This window comes from Balaenoptera physalus (assembly GCF_965194825.1).
Source record: "Balaenoptera physalus genome assembly, chromosome: 16".
In the NCBI taxonomy this organism is placed as follows: Eukaryota; Metazoa; Chordata; class Mammalia; order Artiodactyla; family Balaenopteridae; genus Balaenoptera; species Balaenoptera physalus.
In genome coordinates this window covers 50,631,276-50,644,043 of record NC_138898.1, presented here as the reverse complement: position 1 = coordinate 50,644,043, position 12,768 = coordinate 50,631,276, and the positions used below count along the sequence as shown (strand labels likewise).

General features: G+C 47.3%; 1 protein-coding gene across 1 annotated transcript in view; it reads left to right on the top strand.

Moving 5' to 3' along the window:
* Nucleotides 1-7,697, top strand: part of PCSK2 (proprotein convertase subtilisin/kexin type 2) — a 220,554-nt gene extending 212,857 nt beyond the window's left edge. The window contains exon 12 of the mRNA XM_082431692.1: nucleotides 2,528-7,697. Within this exon, the coding sequence (XP_082287818.1) occupies nucleotides 2,528-3,014 (487 nt within the window). The 3' untranslated portion in view covers nucleotides 3,015-7,697. The remainder of the gene's footprint in view (nucleotides 1-2,527) is intronic.
* The last annotated feature ends 5,071 nt before the right edge of the window (nucleotides 7,698-12,768 follow it).

The window sequence follows — 12,768 nt, the reverse complement described above, 5'->3', positions numbered from 1 at the left end:
CCCAGAGCCTGGTGCTGGGGAGCCCCCGCCCCTGCACCATCACTGGATCTCCGTGGCCAGAGTCCACGCAGAGCACACACGGTCCATGAGACTGTTTATGTGTATATTTTTAAGTTCCTTGGGAAAGTATTGCCTTTATCAATGAGCTGCAGGGGAGCTCCAGCAAGCCCACCCAGGTTCATTGCCTTGGTTCCAAGGGCAATGTAGAACCAAGGCTTGGCTCTGAGCTGGGTGTATGGCCAGCATCTTTTTGTAGATGTATTCTACAAGATGTGTATTTAAAAATACACACCATGGGCTTCCCTGGTGGTGCAGTGGTTAAGAATCTGCCTGCCAATGCAGGGGACACGGGTTCGAGCCCTGGCCTGGGAAGATCCCACGTGCCATGGAGCAACAAAGCCCGTGCGCCACAACTACTGAGCCTGCACTCTATAGCCCGTGAGCCACAACTACCAAAGCCCATGTGCCTAGAGCCTGTGCTCCGCAACAAGAGAAGCCACTGCAATGAGACGCGCACGCACCGCAACGAAGAGTAGCCCCTGCTCACCGCAGCTAGAGAAAAGCCCACATGCAGCAACGAAGACCCAACGCAGCCAAAAATAAATAAATAAGATAAATAAAAATTAAAAAAAAATACACAGCATTTTATGCTCCAAAATAAAAGCCATGTCCAGGGAGGACATTAACAAAGACAAAGGGCCGGAGAAAGGGAGCTAGTATCATGGTCCAGGCACTGTGCCCAGTGTTTTCCTACATGGTCTTATTTAAACCCACCCACAACGACAATGAGACTTCAAGTATTTGAAAAAATTTCCCAAGCTCTCCTGACCACTAAGCATAGAAGCAGAATTCTAACCCAAATAGGTTTATTCCCGAAGTCTGGAGTCCTTCCATTATACCATGCACTCCTCAAATGTAGTTTCCTGTATTATGTTTCTAGTGCAAGAACCTTTGAGCATCTCACCTCCAAAGGAGGCCACTTCCAGAAAGGAGATCAGTTATATGGAAAGACAGCTGAGGAATCTTAGACTGACCGTCTGTGGGGCTCCAACTCTATGACCGAAGAGACTCCCAAATTCCCCTGATCTGTCAAAGGACTGTTCTTCACTAGGATTAATTAACCCAATTTCAGCTTTTTTATGATAGTGATAACAATCACATTAGCAATAATTTCTCCTTATCAAGGTAGTGAGTACTTTAAAAGAAAAGTATATCAGCTCCTGTCTCAGTCTGGGTTGTCCCAAAAGTAGACCCTGATGGGACTTGGGTACTGACAATTTTTTGAGAGATGATCTCAGGAAACAAGTGAGGAGGTACAGCTGTAGGCGGGGAAGAGGAAGCAATCCAATAAAGATGCATTGATGCTCGATTGACCGGCATCTTGCCACCCTGGGCAACACTGAGTTGTCCCCACTGGGAACGAGGAAGCCAGGTGTATGTACTCACCACCTTCCATCAGTCGCTGGTACGGGTCTTTCCCTGTGGGCTTAAATCCCTGACACTTTGGGGCCGGCCTGCACGCAGGCTGAGGACGCTCCCAGGAGGCAGGGAAAGGTTCCAGGAGAGAAGCTGGGAGATGCTGATACCGTGGTGGATGCAGTCAGGGTCCACAGTAGCCTCAGCTGCAGGCAAACCCAGCAGTGACTTAGGAGAAGCGGGAACAGTGTCCACAGCATCTGCTGCCTGCCCCGTCCACACACAGTTGGTTCTGAGAGTGTGGGTGACTTGCTCAGGCTCACACAGCAAGTGTAAGAGTTAACCCTGGATTTCGTTCCTTTTTATGGCTGAGTAATATTGCATTGTATATATGTGCCACATCTTTATCCATTCCTCCGATGATCTTATTTGCAAAGCAGAAATAGAGACACAGACAGAGAGAACAAATGTATGGACACCAATAGGGAAGGAGGGGGTGGGAGGAATTGGCAGATTGGGATTGACACATATACACTATTGATACTATGTATAAGATAGGTAACTAATGCGAACCTACTGTATAGTTCTTTATTTTTTTTTATAAATTTATTATTTATTTATTTTTGGCTGCGTTGGGTCTTCGTTGCTGTGCGCAGGCTTTCTCTAGTTGCAGCGAGTGGGGGCTACTCTTCATTGCAGTGCACGGGCTTCTTATTGCGGTGGCTTCTCTTGTTGTGGAGCACAGGCTCTAGGCTCAAGGGCTTCCACAGTTGTGGCACATGGGCTCAGTAGTTGTGGCTCATGGGCTCTAGAGCACAGCCTCACTAGTTGTGGCGCACGGGCTTAGTTGCTCCGTGGCATGTGGGATCTTCCTGGACCGGGGCTCGAACCCATGTCCCCTGTATTTGCAGGCGGATTCTTAACCACTAGGCCACCAAGGAAGTCCCTACTGTATAGTTCTAAATTTTAATTTTCTAATAAAATTTTCAGCTACCTAAAAAAAAAAAAGAATTCACCCCAGGGCCCCTGCTCTCCCCGCTCCCCGGAGCTGCCTCCAGAGCCCCTGGGAGGGTGTGCCCAGCCCTCACGGTCTCCTCCCCTCTGCCCTCAGGAAAATACCGCCCACCGGCAAGCTGGTGCTGACGCTCACCACCGCCGCCTGCGAGGGGAAGGAGAACTTCGTCCGCTACCTGGAGCACGTGCAAGCTGTCGTCACGGTCAACGCGACCAGGCGAGGGGACCTGAACATCAACATGACGTCCCCCATGGGCACCAAGTCCATCCTGCTGAGCCGGCGGCCGCGGGACGACGACACCAAGGTGGGCTTTGACAAGTGGCCTTTCATGACCACCCACACCTGGGGGGAAGACGCCCGGGGGACCTGGACCCTGGAGCTGGGCTTCGTGGGGAGCGCGCCCCAGAAGGGGGTGCTGAAGGAGTGGACGCTGATGCTGCACGGCACGCAGAGCGCCCCCTACATCGACCAGGTGGTGCGGGATTACCAGTCCAAGCTGGCCATGTCCAAGAAGGAGGAGCTGGAGGAGGAGCTGGACGAAGCGGTGGAGAGAAGCCTGAAGAGCATCCTGGGCGAGAACTAGCCCCTCGGCACCCTCTCCCCAGCGCCAGCCCGCCGCCCCCGCCGGGCACCTAGCAGCGAACCTCCCCCCCACACAAGCGATTCCAACTTCTTGCTCCGAAGCTTCGCTCACTGTCAGTGATTATTTTCATTACCATGGAAGCAACCTTTTTTATTCTGTGCCCCAAATACAGTGTTCCCACCAACACATCTGTCCTATTTGTGACTCGAAGTTCTTTATTTCTGTCATTCAGATAGGTGATATCTTGCCAACAAACCTGGGACAGCTTTCCCCTCGGTTTCTTTCATAGAAGAGAGTGCATTTAAAAAGCCAGGCACGGTGACTCCAAGGACGTTTATTCACGGTCTCAGCTGAGGACCTGTTACTTAAAAGGAGAATCCAAGATTATGACAGAGGTGAGCTCTGAGTCTCTTAAAGCACAGATGCTGTAAATCCTTTGGGGAAAGATGTTTTGACTTTTAGCAAGATTTTTCAGGGACGCAAATGAAGGTGGCGTGAATTGAAAGGTGCCCTAATTACCAGATGGGGAAGAGAGAGTCAGAAAGCATGAAGGTTGGAAATCTTACCACCAACGCCCACGTCATGGCTAGTCTCACTCGGCCAGCGTGATACGTGTAAAATCTCAGTAGCCCGGCTGCCCTTTACCAGCTGCTGCTCTGAGTGATGGTAAACTCTGCTAGAGATGCCCAAATTACCCTGTGTGTGTAGCCTTCATCCCCAATTTTCTGGGGTTCCTCCCATAGTTATTCAGAAGAAGAAAGGCAAGGCAGGATGGCAACACTTCTGGGAAAGGGTAGCTTAGTGGTTTTTAACACAGGAATGTTCCTTTTCTGCAGTCACTCTGGGGCTTCCTAATCTGATGGAAGTGAGAGGTAAGCTGAGTGTTTTCGAGAGCTTTCTGCTTGGGCTTTGATTGCCAAAACACATGACTAGAGCGAAACACCTTCTGCATGTTGTGATTTCTCCGATGAGTTGGGGAAACGGCCTCTGTTCCAGAAGAGGTGTGTGAAGGGCGAGGGGCCAGCCATCTCACATGGACCCTCCCTTTGTATGGAGCCCCTCCTGCTGAAGAGGGGAAAAGCCAGCTCATTCCCCCGGTGACCTGAGGCCCGAAGGAAGCAGGAGGAGCCCTCTGTACGGAAGCACTCAGTTACCATCTCGGCAGCTAAGCTGTCAGGAGGGGGTTTACATGTAATCCAAAGGTGACACACCCTCTTCCCCAGTCAACCCCCAGAGACCCCATCTCATCACCAAATAGAAATGCTTTCTGAGCAGCTGTCACTTTGTTTTCCTATTCGAGGATTGGCTCCTCATCACCAACCCCAATGCCCACCCGCTCCCAAGAAATGATATGTTAGTTTGATTTGATTCCAAAGAACTGATCAACCACTTCTGTCCACACTTCTCTCTTCCCATGGGAGCGGGTAGCTCAGCCTGGAGTTCCTTTCCTTAAAGCCAGCAACACAAGAGCAGGAGGTTCCATCCCCTGAAGGTGGCAACTTGAAGGGAAAAGTCTGGAAAACCCATTTTCTTTCTTTTTCCCCCCACGTTGGCATGAATTTCTGTCTTCTCTAACACCATATGACCTTCTCTATAGAATGCTTTACAATGTAATACTATTTATGATTTTTAAAAGAAATTTATTACATGTTGCAAAGGTCTTTTTAAACCAGTTTAGAGTTAAAGAAAAAATAAATGGAAATCATCAAAATTTCATTTCACATTAACAGTCTGAAAATAAACCAAAGGACGTTATGTGTGCATGTGTGTATAAGTGCACACAGAAATATATATACATATGTAGACTATATACACGTGTGTATATATGTGTATATATCTTTATATACACTTGTATAACTGTATATACACACATATACATAAAATGTGTGTATGTGTATTTATTGAAGAAACAGACACCACATTCATCTCTAAAAGAATATTCAGAGGGTATCAAGATGATTCTGGCTGAAGAAAAAGGCTGGTGGAAATTCAGGTGAAATTTTCGTCAACTCCCATTACTTCACCTCTGTAATCTTGCACCTCTCTGTATAAACATTAAGTGTCTTATATAGCAGCACAGATATAAAATAGTTGTCCATATTTTCACAGTTATGGTATAATTTGTGAAATTAGAGAGTAACTTATCAGCTTCTTAATAGAAATGGCAAGTTTTGATATGAGTATACAGTACATAAAAATATATATAGTGCTATTTAAAAATATTTGGCCTCTATTTCATGTTTTACACCAGTATTAACACTAAAATATGTCTACCTAGTGAGGTTTTTATGACATCCTGATTCTAATGCAAGAGATAGTTATTTATAGTCATTTATTTTAAAAATGAAAATAAGTGAATAATAATTAATCAAGTTAACATTGTTATTCCCTGTGACAAAATTTTATAAGTAAATTTAAAAGTACATGATGTAAATTAGGAGATTCAACAATAAAACATTACCTTCCAGAAATTACGTGGGATGTGATATGTATTACATAAAAACACTTCCATCCATTCTGGGAGCAGATAATTAAAAGTTGCCAAAGAGAGATCTAAAAAACTTGCTTTCATAAATATTCATGAAAGATTTATAATTAGCAAATAAATCATACCCAAATTATGATCTATAGCAGCATTTTTCAAACTCAGGTTACACCCCATTAGTAGTTGTAAAATAAATTTAGGGAGTTAAAACCAGCATTTTGGAATAGAATAGAATAGAATAGATCATGCATATTAATGATAACTATTGTTTCCTGAGATTTTTTTTTCAGAAATGTGTGTGTGTGTGTCTGAGTGTGTGTATTGGCTCACAATGTAAAATACATTTCTTACTGGGGTCACAGTCAAAGATCTTTCAGAAACACTATTCTAGAATATATTCACCAGGCTAGACTAAGTTATACTGCAGTAATGAACAGCCCCCAGATCTCAGAGGTTTAACACAACAAAGGTTTATTTATGATTTGCACAAATTTCACAGAGGATCTGGGTGACTCCCTAAGGCCACAGATCTCCATTCAGTGACCCAGGGATTCAAGCTGCTTCAACCTTCAACCTTAGGTTTATCATCACAATGCGAGGCTGCGACAGTCGGCAGGCAGGATAAAAGAACCCATGAAGATTTGTTCACTCTTCTACGTTCACTCTGAAGGTGACACACATGTCACTTGACCTACCGTGCACTGGCCAGTACTGGTCAGTGACCCTGCCTACACGGGAAGCAACTGAGAGATTATAGGACAACTAGTGGAATACTTGGTGAGCACTGGGGTCTCTACCACAGAGAGAACTTGACGCCACTTTAAAACATATTCTTATGTAAAGAAAGTAAATTGAGTGGAAAATATAAGGGAAGAGTAACTGGGGATGTATTTATAACATAAACTATGTAATGAAAGCCTACCCCTGCATCAACACCACAGCTTGACTTCAGTGTCTGTTCAGTGTCAAGAGGGTACTTATTTTGCTATAACTTCCCTGATCCAGAACTGTATTTAGTAGTCACAAAATTAAGCATGCTTCCAGGTGAAATGGAAAATGGTACTTTACCAACTTTGCAAATCCTGTGACTTGTGGAGGAGTTTATTAAAAAGAACTGATCTCTTTCAAAAAAGAAAAAACATATTCTTAGGTACTGATTCACATGGCAGCCTCTCCTCACAGGACGGTACCATGAAGAGTATCACAAACCAGCTCCACCCATGAGACCACATGCAGTTCTAGCAAATCTTGATCGTTATTAATAAAATACAAATATATTATATTTATCATAGTTCATTGTAAAAACAATTTGCAGTTTCATCCTATGAAACACTACTGTAAAATCTTGAGAGCCAAAAGCTGAAAACACATACTGAAAGGTGTAAAGTCCAGTCTGATCTTGTGACAGACTGAAGGCTTCTTTTCAATACTTAAGTTCAAAGAATGATTTCCCAAAGATTAAGTTAAAAAACTGATCATTCTTATAGAGTTACTACTATGTGTCATTTTTATTGTCACTTACAAATTAATGAGTGGTTTTCACGGGATCAATGCCTTCACTGGTTGGAGACATCACATGAAAACCACACACTACAAAACCTTTAGGAAACATAGCCAAGCATTTCGTATTTAGAGAGAAAAATGCTGAATGCATTAAGAGAATTGGTGAACGCGTAGCCAGAGTCAGTTTTTGGAGGCAGAGTCTAATTTGATAGAAATTTCTAAAAATCAGAATGCCAAGATTAGAGGCTCTAGCTGTGGGAGAGAAGAAGGGGTTTGAAAAACACTGGGAGTTTGAAGTAACATGAGCACAGGATGTGTCCTGCGCCAGTGAAGGGGGTTGGTTGCAGCTGCCAGGTGGTTCCCTGTCTCCAAAGGAGGAACAAGCTGTGGGGAAAGGGGGGCCAGCACTCAGCACGTGGGAGCTTAGGAAATGGAGAGTGGGGGACAGAAGTCAGGAACAGTATCTGGCGGTGCTCAGCATAGGGAAACGCGACGCCGGTATAAAGGGGGATTCCATCCTCTGAAGAGCTCAAGTCTGTTGAGGACAGAGACCAGTGCACAGAGAAGCCATCCCCAGACGAGCACCGTGAAACCCCATCCGCCTGCCAGGGGGGGTTCTAAGCCCACACACAGCCTCCTGATGCCTTCATCAGGTTCCCAAGGACATTGACACCAGGAGAGGGGGTGGCGGGCCCCTGGAGCTCTAGGAAAGGAGGCTCCCTCTTTGCATTGCAAATTAATAAACTCGTACTTGAGCTGGTCCACTAATCTCTTGTGCATTTAATTGTCCCTTTCCTTGGGTTTAAAAAACATTGGTTGAATTTGGTTTTGAGTTTATAAGGCGCCAGGAATCAAAATCTGACCCGAGGCAAATTCTCCAAGCCAGCCTGCCAGCTTCATTTTTCTCTCAGGACTTAGAGGAGACTCACTGTGAACCTGGGGATAGAATGAACTTGACCATGAGAAATGTGCCCGGGCCAGGAGACGCAGACTCTGCGTTGCTAAATTCCTAATATTCAGCCCTGCGCTGTGTGGGGTAGGATGGGGGCAATTAGAAATCTCAGCCCACAGAGTTTCAGATGCACAAACAGCCAACTGAGGCTGGGAATTCCTTAGTTATAATGTGAACTGTCACCATTTCCTACCATGGAGGCTTCAGGCCACCCCACCCTCACCTTCCCAGCAGGGAGGGGTCCCACATCACAGTGCCCTGAAAGATGTTCCCCTGCACCCAAGAGGATGCCCTTGGTCTACTCCAAGCTGGATGGAAGGCAGAGGTTGCAACCTATATTTTTCTCTTTCGACCCCATGTCTTGGAGCCACTGGCCACAGGTGACAGGTAAGCCACCAGGTAACTCCTGGTCACAAGCACACGGGTGAAGGGGCAGGTGTGACAGGTGAGTTATTGACCAGGGATGTAATCTCCTGTTAGATAGAATACACATCTCAACTCAAAAACCCCATGTGTCTGAATAAAACATAAGTCAGCATGGCTTTTTTGTGGCATTTACTTGCTTGTATCCAAGCACGAGAGATGGGAGTCGAACATTTGCACTAATCGTGGGGCTTGAATAATGTTCTTCATCATCAATGTGCTAAATGCTGTGTGAGTTTTGAGGTGACTTCTCTCACCAGCAACATCCCATCTACAAACCTGGGATACAACCGTTTTAGGATAAACTTGATTATGGTGGTTGCTTGAAGATCCTTTCTCAAAATATAAGTTTCAAGTCAAGGAGAGACCTAAATGGAATTTTCCAACATGAAAAGGGAAGGGAAAAACAAGCAGCGATGCCAGGTAAGACGTGTCCCCTGATATGCAAATTGGATTTTGTATTAGACCTTGCTGGTGCCTGCCCTACAGCAGGGATCAGCAAACTACAGCCCAAGGACTTGATCCAGCCCACTGCCTGTTTTGTAAATACAGTTTTATTGGAAGCAATCATGCCTATTTGCTTTTGTATTGTCTGTGGCTGTTTTCATGCTGATACGACGGAGTTGTGTAGTTATAACAGAGGCTGTACAGCCTATAATCCTTTATAGAAAACGTTTGCCAACCTCTGTCCTGTATCTATCTCCTTGGGTGGCCCCAGAGGTCACCTGTAGACAGTTTCTATACATGCCAAGGATGTTCTCTCTGCCAGGGATGTTCTCTGGCTGCACACAAGTCCTCGTGTACCGCGAGCAGAAGGGCCAGGGAATCAGCGCCCCATGGCCGCCCTCGCCTGAGGAAGGGTGGGAGCTGGTCCACAGATACCCCAGCTTCCTCACCTCCTGTCAGGACAATTTGAAGATGTTCCACCTGGTCTCTTCCCCGTGGGTGCCTGTGCAGGCATCTCACTTCCCAGTCTCACTCCCTCTCCTTCACCAGTCGGGGGACAGAAACCCCACTGGTGATGTTAACTGAGAGAACTGAATATAAAGCACTAAAACTGAGTATAAAGACGTAATGCCTTCTTAATTAGAAAAGCAAAAGAGAACATTAAAGCACCGCATGGACCAAGGAGTCTCACACCTTCGTGAAGGTGAAGGCGGCTTGTCGGATGGTGTTGGGGTCCCGGGGAGGGGGCACCGCCCACCCAACTCCCCCGCCTGCCCAGAGGTGGAGCGAGAGTGCCCCTGGCAGGCAGGCCCGCCCTGGAAGACGCAGACCCCTGAGGAGACTGTAGCGAGGCTGCTTCGGCAAATGTTGGAAAAACTGAGAACTGGCTTCAGCTGCTCTGGGAAGGAGCTGCCGCTGCCAGGGTGAAGTAGCGCTGCCAGGAGATGAGAACAAACAAGGAGCAGGGCCCTTCTCCCTCCTCCAGCCTTTCCCTCTTCTCCTACCAGGGAGATGCTGGCAGAGCAAGAACGGGGCTGCAGCTTCCAGCCCCAGCACTGGAGTGTAGAAAGGCCGGCTTGGAGCTGAGACTGGTGCTTACCAATGGCGCACTGAGCTCCTGTGATCACCGCTCTGATAAACCACCTGCACCTGAGACCTTGTTTAGGGTCTGCTTTGGGGGCAACCCAACCTAATCCAAACTTCCACGAGTTGCCCCTTGATACCAAACCTCCTTCACTAGCAGTTATCTTTGCGATCTCTGGGGCTGCAAGCAACAGAAACCAATTCTGACTAGTGAAAACAAACAAGCAGCATGTCCGAAGCATGCAGTGTAGCTCTCAGAACTGAAGGGAAGCCTGAAGAGCTGGCCCAAACCAGCCTGGAAAAGGGACAGGGATTGCAGCAAGCCTGGGCACAGGGACGCACAGCGGGAAGCAGTGGCACCACGTCAGAACTCCCCCATCACGGGGCAGCTCCAGCACATTCAGTCTCGGCTTCGCTAGACTCAGGTCTCCTATTCCAACAACGGGTCTGGTTTGGACACTTGCCCACCCGCAGGCAGAGGGAGGCAGGATGTCTTGATGGTCCCATCAGGGCTGTAACCTGTGTGGGAGAAGCAGCTCCTCAAGACAAAATCAGGGCTGAGGGCCTCCTGAGCAGTGGGAGAGGTGGCTGGGAAGACTGACTCTGACACAAGGAATCGAGGTCAAGTCATTGACTTGAAAGGAAGCATCTTTATGTAGGGAAGCAGGACAGTGGGACACGGAAGGGAGGAGTCCCACTCAGGGCACATAGATGAGTGGGCTTCTCCATGGGCATCTGGGGCTGACACCCTCCGGGGACTGTGTACGACATGCCTTGGAGTTATCCCAACAGAGAAGTGCGAGCGCTGGGGCCTTCATGCACCTGGGCCCCCGGTCTTGGATGAGTGCCGCTTCCGGGAGGCCCTGCACTGCCCACCTGCCCAGTGTGTGCACCGAGCTCACTCCTGGGGCCACAGGAGCCCCTGAGGGGCAGAGTCACACGTGCCTGCCGTGCTTGCCTGGGGCGTGGGCCTGAACCAGAGCAGCAAGGTTTGGAGGGTCTGGGGGGTCAGCACCAGGGCGGCTGATACGACAGCAGTTACTGGTCACCGACTCAGACGCTTGGAGAATGGGGGCTGGGGGGCTGGGTCACAGCTTCTTTATGGGGGAAGGCGGCTTGGGAGAGTCTCGGTCCTGGGCTTGAGGCTGAGTCGGGGAAGAGGCCAGGACCCCTGATATAGCAGTTAGGACCAGCACTCGGGGCACCAGGAAATTGGGACCTCGGCACGTGGCAAAGCTCCGGCGTTCTCTTGTCTTTGATGCCACTGGGAGGCCTGCTCTGAGCCCCTGGGTTTACTTTTTATAAAAACTTGCTTGTTTTCAGAGACCTCAGGGAGAGGAAAAGCCAGGAAATGAACCCATTCTGCAGCTCTCCTGGGAAAAACAGAACCAAGAAGGAAAAGTGGAGAGGAGTGCCAAAGAAATGAGCAAGTGGGGCTCTGGGGTGGGGGGAGCGGGGTCCGGACAAAGAGCCTGACTAGACGCCAAGGTGTCTGCTGCAGGCAGCCCTGCATTTCACACTGAGAGCCAGCCTTTCAGGCTGTGAGCCTCCCAGAAATGCTGCTCACCTGGCCCCTGCCTCCCGCCTCAACCTCCCCTCCTTCCATCGTCCCCACCTCTTTCCATCGTCCCCCCCAGTCCCCTTTATTTCCCCTGCTTGAACAGGCCAGTCCATTCCTGCCCCAGGACCTTTGCACTGGCAGTTCCCGCTGCCGGGAATGCTCTTCTCTCCGATCTGCAAGTGATGGGCCTATCTTGTCATCAGATCACACGTCACCTCATCCATGGGGTCCTTGCTTGACCATCCAACTCAAAGGAGACCCCTGGCACTGTAGCACATCTCCCTGTAGTATTGTCTCTAGGTGGTTTTCTCCTATTTAGTTATCTGCCTGCTTGTGCAATTCCTTCCTCTCCCGCCAGAAAGTCGTGACTTTGAGAGCAGAAGCACGTCCGATGTTCCCTGCTGTCTCCCCAGAGCCACGCGTGGCACAGAACAGCCCCCCAATCCATTCTTGATCATTGATTGAATAAAATATAAAAATGACCTTATCCAAAAAGATAACCCCCGCCTTTTAAAATAGGAATATTAACAGAACACATGGTCCAAAAAAATAAAAAGTCTTAATGGGGAAAAGAAAAGGTTTGCAGTGGCTGTTATTGAATATAATATACACACTGGTCCAAATTCCTAGCACATTCTGTGCTCCACTAATGGTTTCCATTATTCTCTCTTAAGCTTTTAAATGATATGTACCTCAAAACTGTGCCATGGAGCTGGTTCTCCACTCATCTTTTGGAAAGAACAACAAAGGCATATTTCTTTCTTGAGATCGAAACCTCAAATTAATTCAGAGAAAGATTTTTTTAAAGCTCTAAACAGATAGGAAAGGAGACTCCATTTAGTACTCTTTGTATTATTTCTAACAAAGAAATAATAGCATGTAATTTATGACACCATCAATTTTCTCTAATAATGTGTAGCTGTCTCGCCAGGTACTTTTGTTTAGGCAAATGCCATAATCCATTTCAGCACGTTTATTCACTGCGCTTAATGTATTTTGGAGCATCTACGTGGGGAAGGAGTAATTTCTTAATTGGATAAGTAAAAAAATTATTTTTGGACTGTTAGTAGAAAAAAAGAGATATCTACAGGCAACATAAAAAATTTTGTAAAGATTCTGGCTTCAAGTAATTACTGTTTCCTAGGACGTGACACTGTAAATACCTGACTGCATGTGTGTGCACAGGAGAACATGCACAAATGTGTAGTATGATATAGTATATTACGGTAATTGAGATCATTAATAAACTTGAAAACTCTCCCCTTACCAGCATGCCACACTGTCTGGCACACAGCATATG